General features: G+C 50.1%; 1 protein-coding gene across 5 annotated transcripts in view; it reads right to left on the bottom strand.

Moving 5' to 3' along the window:
- The window catches only part of ulk4 (unc-51 like kinase 4), a 633709-nt gene that overhangs the window by 380782 nt on the left and 238297 nt on the right, over positions 1-14630 (bottom strand). For all 5 annotated transcript variants that reach the window (XM_072510060.1, XM_072510064.1, XM_072510062.1 and 2 more), the window contains one exon: positions 13965-14092. In XM_072510060.1, the coding sequence (XP_072366161.1) occupies positions 13965-14092 (128 nt within the window). The remainder of the gene's footprint in view (positions 1-13964; positions 14093-14630) is intronic.

Below are 14630 nucleotides of genomic sequence, written 5' to 3'. Positions count from 1 at the left end.
CCAAGTGTGGTCGAACTAGAGTTTTATAAAGCTGCAGCAAAATCTCGCGGCTCTTAAACTCAATCCCCCTGTTAATGAAAGCCAACACACCATAAGTCTTCTTTTAAAAAATATATATATATTTTTATTCAAATTTTAACATATCTTCAACAAACCCCCCCCTTACAGAAATAAGAAAAAACAAAGGACACATAAATAAACATCTTATAGCCGGGTGGAACAAACCATTACAAGGGGACATAAATTTAAGGTGAATGGTGGAAGATATAGGGGGGATGTCAGCGGTAGGTTCTTTACCCAGAGAGTAGTGGGGGCATGGAATGCACTGCCTGTGGAAGTAGTTGAGTCAGAAACATTAGGGACCTTCAAGCAGCTATTGGATAGGTACATGGATTACGGTAGAATGATACAGTGTAGATTGAGTTGTTCTTAAGGGCAGCACGGTAGCATTGTGGATAGCACAATTGCTTCACAGCTCCAGGGTCCCAGGTTCGATTCCTGGCTTGGGTCACTGTCTGTGCGGAGTCTGCACGTCCTCCCCGTGTGCGTGGGTTTCCTCCCACAGTCCAAAGATGTGCAGGTTAGGTGGATTGGCCATGATAAATTGCCCTTAGTGTTGGGTGGGGTTGCTGGGTTGTGGGGATAGGGTGGAGGTGTTGACCTTGGGTAGGGTGCTCTTTCCAGGAGCCGGTGCAGACTCGATGGGCCAGGTGGCCTCCTTCTGCACTGTAAATTCTATGATAATCTATGATTAATCTAGGACAAAGGTTCGGCACAACATCGTGGGCCGAAGGGCCTGTTCTGTGCTGTATTTTTCTATGTTCTATGTTCTATGTCACGTATTCCCCCAATATACAAGCCCCCATTAAACGATAGTAAACACAGTAGTAAACACAAAGTAACCGCCCCCCCCCCCCCCCGGGTTGCTGCTGCTGCTGTCCACCTCCTACCGCTCTGCTAGAAAGTCTAGGAATGGTTGCCACCGCCTGAAGTACCCTTGCACAGATCCTCTTAAGGCAAATTTTACCCTCTCCAATTTAATGAGCCCTGCCACGTCGCTGATCCAGGCTTCCACGCTTGGGGGCCTCGCCTCCTTCCACTGTAGCAGAATCTTCCGCCGGGCTACCAGGGACGCAAAGGCCAGAATACCGGCCTCTTTCGCCTCCTGCACTCCCGGCACGTCCGATACCCCAAATAGTGCGACCCGTCCTCGCACTACCCCTCCAGAACCCATCCAGCGCTGGACACGCCCAGAACATGTGGGCGTGATTTGCTGGGTTCCCCGAATACCTCACACACCTGTCCTTGACTCAGCCTTGCTCCAGTCATGTGCGCCCTGTGCAGAACCTTAATTTGTATCAGGCTAAGCCTGGCGCAAGAGGAGGAAGAATTTACCCTACCAAGGGGTCTGCCCACGTACCCTCGTCTATCTCCTCCCCCAGCTCCTCCTTCCATTTACCTTTCAGCTCCTCCACCGAGGCCTCCTCCTCCTGCATCTCCTGGTAGATCGCCGAGACCATGCCTTCTCCAACCAACACCCCCGAGAGCACCCTATCCTGCATCCTACGTGCTGGCAGCAGCGGGAATTCCCTCACCTGCCGTCTTACAAACACCCTTACCTGCATGTACCTGAAGGTATTTCCAGGGGGGAGCCCAAATTTTTCCTCCAACGCCCCAAGGCTCGCAAACGTCCCATCTATAAACAGGTCCCCCATCCTTCTAATACCTGCCCTGTGCCAGCTCAGGAACCCCCCATCCATTCTCCCCGGGACAAACCGATGGTTCTCTTGGATCGGGGACCACACCGAAGCCTCTGCCTCCCCCCGTGGCGTCTTTACGGCCCCCAAATTTTTAGGGTCGCCGCCACCACTGGACTCGTGGTGTACCTTGTCGGCGGGAGCGGCAGCAGTGCCGTCACCAGCGCTCTCAGACTCGTGCCCGCACAGGACTCCATCTCCAGCCTCTTCCAAGCCGCCCCCTCCCACTCCATTACCCACTTGCGTATCATCGCCACATTGGCAGCCCAGTAGTACCCACACAGATTAGGCAACGCTAGCCCTCCTCTGTCCCTGCTCCATTCCAGAAACAGCCTTCTCACCCTCGGGGTCTTTTTCGCCCATACAAACCCCATGATGCTCCTGCTGACCAGCTTAAAAAGGCCTTAGGGATCAGGATGGGGAGGTACTGGAATGTAAAAAGGAACCTCGGGAGCACCGTCATCTTCACCGACTGTACCCTACCCGCCAAGGAGAGTGGCAGCATGTCCCACCTTTTAAACTCCTCCTCCGTCTGCTCCACCAGCCTCGTCAAGTTGAGCGTGTGTAGGGGCCCCCAGCTCCTGGCCACCTGGATCCCTCGGTATCGAAAACTCCTTTCCCCCCTCTTCAGTGGAAGCTCGTCTATCCCCCTTCCCTGGTCCCCTGGATGGATCACGAAGAGCTCACTCTTCCCCATGTTGAGCTTATACCCGGAAAAGTCTCCAAACCCCCTGAGGATCAGCATCACCTCCGGCATCCCCCCCACCGTGTCCGCCACATACAGTAACAGGTCGTCGGCATACAACGAAACCCGGTGTTCCTCGCCCCCACCGCACCAGCCCCCTCCAGTTCCTGGACTCCCTCAGAGCCATCACCAAAGGCTCAATTGCCAACACAAATAGCAGGGGGGATAGGGGCATCCCTGCCTCGACCCCGGTACAGCCGAAAGTATTCCGACCTCCTCCGATTTGTGGCCACACTTGCCACCGGGGCTTCGTACAGTAACCTAACCCAACTAACGAACCCCTCCCCGAACCCGAACCTCCTCAACACTTCCCACAGGTACCCCCACTCCACCCTATCGAAGGCCTTCCCCGCATCCATAGCCGCCACTATCTCCGCTACCCCTCCACTACAGGCATCATGATTACATTTAGGAGTCTCCGCACATTGGTATTCAGCTGCCTTCCCTTCACGAAACCCGTCTGGTCCTCGTGGATCACCCCCGGGACACAGTCCTCAATTCTGGTAGCCAACACCTTCGCTAACAGCTTCGCATCCACGTTGAGGAGCGAGATTGGCCTATACGACCCACACTGTAAAGGGTCCTTGTCCCGCTTCAAGATCAGCGAGATCAGCGCCCTGGACATCATCGGGGGTAGGGCCCCTCCCTCCCTCCCTCCCTCGCCTCATTGAAAGTCCTCACCAGTAGTGGGCCCAACAGGTCCATATACGTCCTGTAAAATTCCACCGGGAACCCATCTGGCCCCGGTGCCTTCCCGGCCTGCATACTCCCCAGCCCCTTACTCAGCTCCTCCAGCCCTACCGGTGCCCCAAGCCCCGCCACCTGTCCCTCCTCTACCCTCGGGAACCACAGCCGGTCCAGAAAACGACGCATTCCCCCCCTCCCCCGTCGGGGGCTGAGACCCATACAGCCCCTCATAGAAGTCTCTAAATACCCCATTTATTCCCACCGCACTCCGCACCGTGTTCCCCCCTTTATCCCTAACTCCCCCAATCTCCCTCGCTGCCTCCCGCTTCCGAAGCTGGTGTGCCAGCATCCAGCTAGCCTTCTCCCCGTATTCATAGACTGCCCCTTGCGCCTTCCTCCACTGCACCTCCGCCTTCTTGGTAGTCAACAAATCGAACACGGCCTGGAGGCTTCGTCGCTCCTTGAGTAGTCCCTCCTCGGGGACCTCTGCATACCTCCTACCTACCCTTAAAATCTCCCCCGCCAACCTCTCCCTCTCTCTCCTCTCCTTCCCCTCCTTGTGGGCCCTAATGGAGATTAGCTCTCCCCTAATCATCGCCTTCAGCGCCTCCCAGACCACCTCTACCTGCACCTCCCCATTATCGTTAACCGCTAGGTATCTTTCAATGCACCCCGGATCCGTCCACTCACCTCCTCATCCGCCAGCAAACCCACCTCCAGGCACCACAGCGGGCGCTGGTCCCTCTCCTCCCCTAGCTCCAGCTCCATCCAATGTGGGGCATGGTCTGAGATGGCTATGGCCGAATACTCCGTGTCCTCCACCCTCGGGATCAGCGCCCTGCTCAAAACGAAGAAGTCAATCCAGGAGTAGGCTTTATGGACATGGGAAAAGAAAGAAAATTCCCTGGCCCCCGGCCTATCAAACCTCCATGGGTCCACTCTTCCCATCTGGTCCATAAACCCCCTCAACACCTTGGCCGCCGCTGGTCTTTTACCCGTCCTGGACCTAGAGTGGTCCAATGCTGGATCCAATACCGTATTAAAGTCGCCCCCCCCATTATCAAGCTCCCTGCCTCCAGGTCCAGGATCCGGCCCAACATGGGCCGCATAAATCCGGCATCGTTCCAACTCGGGGCATACACATTCACCAAGACCATCCGCACCCCCTGCAGCTTACCACTCACCATCACGGACCTACCTTCATTGTCTGCCACGATGCTCAGCGCCTCAAACGACACCCGCTTCCCCACCAAAATCGCCACCCCGCGATTCTTTGCGTCCAACCCCGAATGGAAAACCTGCCCTACCCACCCCTTTCTCAGCCTAACCTGGTCTGCCACCCTCAAATGTGTCTCCTGGAGCATGACCACATCTGCCTTCAGTCCCTTCAGGTGCGCGAACACACGGGCCCTCTTGACCGGCCCGTTCAGGACTCTCACATTCCAAGTTATCAGCCGGATCAGGGGGCTGCCCCCCCCCTCCCCTTGCCGATTAGCCATCTCCCTTTCTAGGCCAGCCGCGTGCCCGCACCTCCCGCACTCTCCGTTCCCCCCCAGCGGCAGACCCCAGCCCCGATTCTCTCTTCAGGCTCCAGCTCCCCTTTGGCAAATGCAACAGCAACCCAGTCGTCCCCCCCCTCCCCCCCCCCCCAGCCAAGTCCCCCCCCCCGCTAGCTGCGTTGCTCCCCCCATAGCACTCCCGTAAGTCACCATATGCCTTCTTAACAGCCCTATCAACCTGGGTGGCAAATTTGAGGGATCTATGTACATGGACCTCAAGATCCCTCTGTTCCTCCACACTTCCAAGAATCCTGCCTTTAACCCTGCATTCAGCATTCAAATTCAACCTTCCAAAATGAATCACTTCACATTTATCTAGGTTGAACTCCATCTGCCACTTCTCAGCCCAGCTCTGCATCCTGTCAATGTCCTGTTGTACACCTGCAACAACCCTCAACACGATCTACAACTCCCCCAACCTTTGTGTCATCGGCAAACTTTCTAACCCACCCTTCCACTTCCTCATCCAAGTCATTTATAAAAACCACAAAGAGCAGAGGTCCCAGAACAGATCCTTGTGCGACAGCACTGGTCACCGACCTCCAGGCGGAATACTTTCCATCCACTACCACTCGCTGTCTTTTTTTGGCCAGCCAATTCTGTATCCAGACAGCCAGATTTCCCTGTATCCCATGCCCCCTAACTTTCTGAATGAGCCTACCATGGGGAACATTATCAAATGCCTTACTGAAATCCATATACACCACATCCACTGCCCAACCTTCATCAATGTGTCTCATCACATCCTCAAAGAATTCAATGAGGCTTGTGAGGCATGACCTGCCCCTCACAAAGCCATGCTGACTATCTTTAATCAAACTATGTTTTTCTAAATAATCTTAAATCCTATCTCTCAGAATCCTTTCCAATATTTTGCTCACCACAGACGTAAGACTTATGGGTCTGTAATTCCCAGGGATTTCCCTATTCCCTTTCTTGAACAGAGGAATAACATTCACCTCCCTCCAATCATCCGGTACTACTCCAGTGGAGAGTGAGGACGCAAAGATCATCGCCAATGGCGCAGCAATCTCCTCCCTCGCTTCCCATAGTAACCTTGGGTATATCCCATCAGGACCAGGGGACTTGTCTATCCTGATGCTTTTCAAAATTTCCAGCACATCCTCCTTCTTAATACCAACCTGTTCGAGTCTATTCACCTGGTTCACACTGTTCTCATGGGCAACAAGGTCCCTCTCTCTAGTGAATACTGAAGCAAAGTATTCATTTAGGGCCTCCCCGTCTCCTCAGACTCTAGGCACAAGTTCCCGCCACTATCCCTGATCGGCCCTACTCTCACTCTGATCATCCTCTTATTTCTCACATAAGTGTAGTACGCCTTGGGGTTTTCCCTGATGCTTCCCGCCAGGGCTTTTTTATGCCCGTTTCTAGCTCTCCTCAGTCCATTTTTGAGTTTCTTCCTGGCCACCTTGCAACCCTCTAGAGCCGAGTCAGATCCTCGCTTCCTCAACCTTACATAAGCTTCCTTTTTCCTCTTGACTAGAAGCTCCACTTCTTTCGTCATCCAAGATCCTTCACCTTACCATTCCTTCCTCGTCTCAGTGAGGCAAAACTATTCAGCACTCGCAGCAAGTGCTCCTTAAACAATCTCCACATTACTGTTGTGCATTTCTCCAAGAACAATTGTTCCCACTTCATGCTCCTCAGCTCCTGTCTAATAGCAGTATAATTTCCCCCCCCCCAATTAAATAACTTCCCATACTGTGTGTTTCTATCCCTCTCCATGACTATGGTAAAGGTCAAGGAGTTGTGGTCACTGTCACCGAAATGCTCTCCCACCGAGACATCTGACACCTGGCCTGATTCGTTGCCACGCACCAAGTCCAATATGGCCTTCCCCCTAGTTGGCCTATCTACATATTGAGTCAGGGATCCTTCCTGTACACACCTGACAAAATCTGCTCCATCCAAACCATTTGCACTAAGGAGATTCCAGTCAATATTAGGGAAGTTGAAGTCACCCATGACAACAACTCTGTTACTTCTGCACGTTTCCCAGATCTGCTGCCCAATCTGTTCCTCTATCTCTCTGCTGCTATTGGGGGGTCTATAGAAAACTCCCAATAAAGTGACTGCTCCTTTCTTGTTTCTGACTTCCACCCATACTGACTCAGTAGACAAACCCTCCGCAACTACCTCCTTTTCTGCAGCTGTGGTGCACTCCCTAATTAACAGTGCCATTCCCCCTCCTCTTTTACCTCACTCCCTATTCTTCTGAAAGCATCTAAACCCCGGAACATCTGACAACCATTCCTGCCCCTGTGAAATCCATGTCTCCGTAATGGCTACAACATCATAGTTCCAAGTACTGATCCATGCTCTAAGTCATCTCCCTTATTCGTGACACTCCTTGCATTGAAACAGACACACTTTAACCCATCCCACTGAGTGCAACTTTGCCCTAGCAACTGTCTATCCTTCCTCATAGACTTGCTGCATAATATTTCTGCCTGTTCAACAGCTACCCTATCCTCTGATTCATAGCTCTGGTTCCCATCCCCCTGCCAAACTAGTTTAAACCCTCCCGAAGAACTCTAGCAAACCTCCCACCCAGGATATTGATGTCCCTCCAGTTTAGGTGCAATCCGTCCTTCATGTACAGGTCCCACCTTTCCCAGAAGATATCCCAATGATCCACATATCTGAAGCCTGTAACCACGTGTTCTGCTGCACTCGCTCTCTGTTCCTTGCCTCACTTGCACGTGGCACCAGTAGCAATCCTGAGATCACTACTCTGCTTGTCCTGCTCTTTAGCTTCCAACCTAACTCCTTAAAATCACTTTTTAGATCCTCACCCCTTTTCTTAGCTATGTCGTTGGTACCAATGTGCACCACGACTTCTGGTTGCTCCCCATCCCCTTTAAGAATCCTGTAGACTCGATCCGAGACATCCCTGGCCCTGGAACCCGGGGGGGCAACATAACCTCCGGGAGTCTCGCTCGCGACCACAGAATCTCCTATCCATTCCCCTAACCATTGAGTCTCCTATCACTATTGGTTTTCTATTCTCCCCCCTTCCCTTCTGAGCCACAGAGTCAGACTCAGTGCCAGAGACCTGACCGCTAGGGCCTTCCCCCGGTAGGTCATGCCCCCAACAGCATCCAAAACGGTATACTTGTTTTGAAGGGGGATGGCCACGAGGGATCCCTGCACTGTCTGCCCATTCGTTTTCCTTCCCCTGACTGTAACCCAGCTATTCTTGTCCTGTACCTTGGGTGTGGCTACCTCCCTGTAACTCTTCCCTATCACCCCCTCTGCTCCCGGATGATCCGAAGTTCATCCAGCTCCAGCTCCAGTTCCCTGCCGCGGTCTCGGGGGAGCTGGAGTTACCTTTCTTTTATTTTGTTTCTGTTTTCAGTGCCAATGGCACCACTGTGCTTTTTGCATACATTTTTGGCCCAGCCCTCCCACCATATCACCGGAAACTCTGACCAGCACACCCAATTGGCATGCTTATTTAGAAATGGCAGCACAGCAAGTTTATGTAAATTAGACCAGAGCCTGGAGAGGCAGTACTCCCTATCATCTCTGGTATTCATTCAAATAGAAAAACATCTCCATAGTCCTTGGCTGCAAAATCAACACTGAAGAGCTTCGAGCGGTCTGTGATGACCACAAGAAAGAAGTCAGAGCAATCTGAAGACTACGAAAGCAGCCAACAGCTTTTTGAGATTTGTTTTTTGTGGGACGCACTTGGACAAGGATATACAAAGAACAAAGAAAATTACAGCACAGGAACAGGCCCTTCGGCCCTCCAAGCCTTTATGGGCAGCACGGTAGCATTGTGGATAGCACAATTGCTTCACAGCTCCAGGGTCCCAGGTTCGATTCCTGACTTGGGTCACTGTCTGTGCGGAGTGTGCACATCCTCCCCGTGTGTGCGTGGGTTTCTTCCGGGTGCTCCGGTTTCCTCCCACAGTCCAAAGATGTGCGGGTTAGGTGGATTGGCCATACTAAATTGCCCATTGTGTCCAAAATTGCCCTTAGTGTTGGGTGGGGTTACTGGGTTATGGGGATAGGGTGGAGGTGTGGACCTTTGGTAGGGTGGTCTTTCCAAGAGACGGACGGTGCAGACTCGATGGGCCGAATGGCCTCCTTCTGCACTGTAAATTCTATGATCTATGAAAGCCCGTGCAGACCACGCTGCCCGTCTAAACTAAAATCTTCTACACTTCCGGGGTCCGTATCCCTCTATTCCCATCCTATTCATGTGTTTGTCAAGATGCACCATAAACGTCACTATCGTCCCTGCTTCCACTATCGTCCCTGCTTCCACCACCTCCTCCGGTAGCGAGTTCCAGGCACCCACTACCCTCTGTGTAAAAAAACTTGCCTCGTACATCTCCTCTAAACCTTGCCCCTCGCACCTCAAACCTATGCCCCCTAGTAATTGACCCCTCTACCCTGGGGAAAAACCTCTGACTATCCATTTTCTGAGTTGCATGAAAAATACTTGGTGTGTTTGCGTTTCAAAGGTTTTTCATTTGTTTCTTTGTAACGAATGTGACACTGTGGCTAATCAGCGCACTCAATGCGATGTGCTAATGTTGACCACTAATATCACAGTACGAAGTCTTACAACACCAGGTTAAAGTCCAACAGGTTTGTTTCGATGTCACTAGCTTTCGGAGCGCTGCTCCTTCCTCAGGTGAATGAAGAGGTCTGTTCCAGAAACACATATATAGACAAATTCAAAGATGCCAAACAATGCTAGGAATGCGAGCATTAGCAGGTGATTAAATCTTTACAGATCCAGAGATGGGGTAACCCCAGGTTAAAGAGGTGTGAATTGTGTCAAGCCAGGACAGTTGGTAGGATTTCGCAGGCCAGATGGTGGGGGATGAATGTAATGCGACATGAATCTCAGGTCCCGGTTGAGGCCGCACTCATGTGTGCGGAACTTGGCTATAAGTTTCTGTTCGGCGATTCTGCGTTGTCGCGGGTCCTGAAGGCCGCCTTGGAGAACGCTTACCCGGAGATCAGAGGCTGAATGCCCTTGACTGCTGAAGTGTGGGGTTACCCCACACCTGGGGTAACCCCCTAACCTGGGGTTACCCCATCTCTGGATCTGTAAAGATTTAATCACCTGCTAATGCTCGCATTCCTAGCATTGTTTGGCATCTTTGCATTTGTCTATATATGTGTTTCTGGAACAGACCTCTTCATTCACCTGAGGAAGGAGCAGCGCTCCGAAAGCTAGTGACATCGAAACAAACCTGTTGGACTTTAACCTGGTGTTGTAAGACTTCGTACTGTGCTCACCCCAGTCCAACGCCGGCATCTCCACATCATGACTAATATCACAGACGTGAAAGAGGCAAAAATCATTCTATCTAGATAGATTTTTTAAATGCACGCAGAGATCTTTCGCAGCTCTTAATGCTTCTGTCCTGCTGATAATGGCAATTCAAAACACTTATTTTACAGCTACTGCAGCAAGTCCAAAATAAAGTATTTTGTCATTATTAGAAATTAGGGAAAGGGATTTGACAGAAGTATTAGTCGTAAATTCGGCAACATTATACATTTTGTGCTTTATCATTCTCTTGACTTTTGCATTCCCTCAGAGCCATTCTTCTTTTTAAATTATGAATGTAGTGATAAAATCACAGACAAATTCAAAATATGATTTCTTTCATTAAGATAATACATGTAGAGCCACACTATCCTTAACATTTCCATTGTAATGGATTTGAAAAAAGTCACCTTTTCACCCCACCTGCACTGCAATATAAAACTGGGCTTTGTACTTCCAGGTTTGTTGTTATTCCAATAGAAAAGCAAAATATTGCAAATGTAAATCTGAAAGAAAAACAGAGTGCTGCAAATATTCAACAGGCCTGGCAGCTGGAGTGAGAGAAACAGAGGGGGAGATTATCTGGACAGGTTGCGCCTGGTCGCAAATCCAGTTGTCTCAGGAAAGTACCAAGAGAACACTGAAACGGGATTTGCGGTGGTGGCCAAAAGGCTCAGGATGTTCCCGGGCTCTCCCAGCAGACATAATAAGGTTGGCGCTCAGTGAGGGGGTGAAATTGATTACCATTCATTTAAGTGGGTTTGAATATGCAAAGTCAGCTTGACGCCGAATATTCGGAGTACATGCAATGTTCCCACCTACCAACGTGACGTGGTGCAGGAGGGAATCACTACTGTTCCCTACAAACGGCAACCAGATGTGATGACCATGTCGGGGGGATTGGAGGCCACTGTAGCCCCCGCATAGTTGGGGACATGGCAGGGGGCAGGGCGGAGCCCCCTGGGACCCTGGAAGTGCCAGGGTACCAGGGAACAGTAGCAGGGGCAGGACTTTAAAGCGACCCATAGCAAAGTGTCTAACACTTGCCGGGGGTCTGATGCCGGCAAGGATGTGGTGTGAGGTGGGGTGGGTGGCACAAACATTTAGTGGTGGGGATCAGTGGAGGTTGCCCCTTGTGGTCAAGGATTGGAGCTCTTTCCCTTGTCTGCGAGTTCACGATGTCCGTTGGGGGAGGGTAGAGGGGCTGCTGTCACATAACTTTGAGATTGAGGCACTTTTTAAAAATGGCACCCGATCTCGGAGGAGCTGGACCTACTGGAGTGTTTAGGCCCTGCCCCTCTCAGTGCCAAAGCAAAAAACATCTCCCCCTTCAAAAAGTGTGGGAGGACTTCATCAGGAAACCTTCCTGTTTTCTGTCTGAACCTTACTCTTTGCCATATTTTGGGAAAATTCCATTTCCAGCAAAATATAACTTCTTCAGAACTGAAGGAAGGTAGGAAGAACATTTTGGTTTTTCATTTGTGACACTGTAGGAAACGATTACCCATAAGCCACAGATGCCAGTATGATTGTGGAAGTCAGCATGAAACATCCGCAATACTGTGGACCAAGAAAGGAAAAGCTGCAGATCAAGTTGTAACCTTGGATCCTTTTCTCTTGGGCGAAGTCTAATCATAATGACAGCAGTCAATTTTTGTACCTTTGCCGCAACACTTTCCAGCGCAAATGGGGAATTAGTAAGACAAAATTTGCAAAAACTAATTACCGTTAAGTTTCCGCGCAAGGCAAGCTATCTCAATTTTGCAGCAGGCATTAAGTAATGAGTATTTCTATTTGAAAAAAAGGCCGGAGCCTCAGGTATATATTTAAATCTGGGTCTAATTACATATGTATGCTCCTGCCCCATCTCTGGATTTCCACTCGTTACATGTGTGCAATGTCACTGCTGCACGCATGGAATACAGAACAAATAAATCAACAGTACAATAAAAGGAATATCTAGCAGCTACTTGCAAAATATGATGCCAAGTTGTTTTTAAAAAAATCAATTTATGTCGGGCTAAGAAGTGCATGAGTATAGATCATACAGCACAGAAAAGGCCCTTTGGCTCATCGAGTCTGTGCCAGTCAAAAAGAACCACCAAACTATTCTAACCCCATTTCCCAGCACTTGGCCCATAGGCTTGTGTGCCTTGGGATCACAAGTGCTCATCTAAATACTTCTTAAATGTTATGAGGGTCTCTGCCTCCACCACCCTTTCAGGCAGCGAGTTCCAGACACCCACCTCCCTCGGGGTAAAAAGGTTTTTCCTCACATCCCCTCTAAACCTCCGGTTCCTTACCTTAAATCTATGCCTCCTGGTCATCGATTACTCCAGCAAGGGGGAAAAGTTTCTTCCTGTCTACTCTATCTATGCCCCTCAAAAATGATTACTTCCCAATCATGTCCCCGCCCTCAGTCGCCTCTGCTCCAAGGAAAAAAATCCAAGTTTATCGAATCTCTCTTCATGACTAAAACCCATCAGTCCAGGCAACATCCTGGGAAATATCCTCTGGACCTTTTCAAATGCTAGCACATCTCTCCTATAATGTGGATTCCAGAACTGCACACAATGCTCTAACCAACATTTTATACAGTTTCAGCATAACCTCCCTGCTCTTAAACTCTATGCCTCGGCTAATGAAGCAAGTATACCACATGCCTTCTTAATGACTGTATCCACCTGCTTTGCTACTTTAAGGGGTGGGTGTACACGCACACCAAGGTCCCTCTGATCCTTGGTGCTTCCTAGGGTCCTGCCGTTTATCATGTATTCCCTTGCCTTGTTTGTCCTGCCCAAGTGCATCACCTCACATTGCCCTTAGTGTCCAAAAAGGTTAGGTGGGGTTACTGGGTTACGGGTACAGGGTAGAGGTTTGGGTCGGTGCAGACTCGATGGGCTGAATGGCCTCCTTCTGCACTGTAAAGTCTAACGATAGTGACATTTAAGGGGCATCTTGACAAATACATGAATAGGATGGGAATAGAGGGATACGGACCCGGAAGTGTAGAAGATTGTAGTTTAGTCGGACAGCATGGTCGGCACGGGCTTGGAGGGCCGAAGGGCCTGTTCCTGTGCTGTACTTTTCTTTGTTCTTTGAATTCCATTTGCCACTGATCAGCCCATCTGACCAGCCCGTCTATATCCTCCTGTAATCGAAGGCTATCCTCCTCACTGTTTACCACCCCACCAATTTCCGTATCATCCGCAAACTTACTGATCAACCCTCCCACATTCATTTCCGAATCATTTATATATACCACAAACAGCAAGGGCCCCAATACTGATCTCTGTGGGACCGCAAAGGACAGGCTTCCAGTCAGAAAAACACCCCTCGACCATCAGCCTCTGCTTCCTGCCACTCAGCCAATTCTGGATCCAATTTGCCAAATTGCCTTGGATCCCATGGGCTCTTATCTTCACTATCAGTCTCCCATGTGGGACCTTATCAAAAGCCTTGCTGAAGTCCAAGTAGACTACGTCAATTGCATTTTGATCATCCAGGCACCTGGTCACCACTTTGAAAAATTCAATCCAGTTAGTCAGACATGATCCCCCCTTAACAATACCATGCTGACTGTTCTTGATTAATCCCTGCCTCTCCAAATGCAAATTAATTCTGTCTCTCTCAGATTTGCTTCCAATAGTTTCCCCGCCACTGAGGTTAGACCGACTGGCCTGTAGTTTCTCGGTGTCTCCCTTCTGGTATGATTTGAAATCCTTAATAGCATTTCATGAATAGAAAACATGGCCCAAATTAAAATAATCCAGATGCACCAACAGGTATTGAACAGAATTGTAAAGTATGTTCGACATGTTCAGATTAGCCACAACTGTGTGCTGTGTGGGATTGACATTATCATTTTGCGTTCAGATTCTGATTATTGCTCCCCTTACCTTGTCTGGCAACAAAGCAGCAACATCTCCTTGTTATTCCTTAAAACTTCCAATAAGACGAGGAAAGCCTTTCCTCGAATTACCGTCGAAGGGCTTTCCAACAAACGGACAACTTTTGTGACAAAGTCCTGTCGAAAAGGGACAATGCAGCTGAGAGAAGTGCTTTAATACAGACAAAAAAGACAATTTACATATTCAGAATATTGTTTATTCATAACTGATGTATATTTACAATCAAAATAGTGGGCTTCAGACAGGTAAGGCCGATGGTAGCATAGCAGTTATGCTGCTGGACTACTAATCCAGAGGCCTGAACTGCAGATCTGGAGACATTGGGGGGAATTTTCCATTCTCTGCAGCGTGCTGGCTGAGGCGAGAAAACCGGCGGGCAGCTCACAGGTCACCAGATAATCCAGCACGCTGTGCAGAACAAAATCACCAGGCATGGCCCACTCCGTCATGCTGGCAGGGTGATTCCGGAAAAAGCTGGCAGCTGGGAATGCTGATATCTCCGACAGAAAACATAAGAACCCTCCCCACCCTGCACGCGCATTGTGGGAGACCCCGCAACATACACAAGGGGGAACCGTCCCCCCCAACCGATAAGGAGAAACCCCCAATGGAGATCACCAGAGGGGCGCTCGGCACTGCCCCCTGGTGCCAGAG

Source organism: Scyliorhinus torazame, chromosome 6, assembly GCF_047496885.1.
Source record: "Scyliorhinus torazame isolate Kashiwa2021f chromosome 6, sScyTor2.1, whole genome shotgun sequence".
Classification (NCBI taxonomy): domain Eukaryota; kingdom Metazoa; phylum Chordata; class Chondrichthyes; order Carcharhiniformes; family Scyliorhinidae; genus Scyliorhinus; species Scyliorhinus torazame.
Note: the sequence above shows the minus strand (reverse complement) of the source record. Positions and strands in the feature narration are given on the sequence as shown.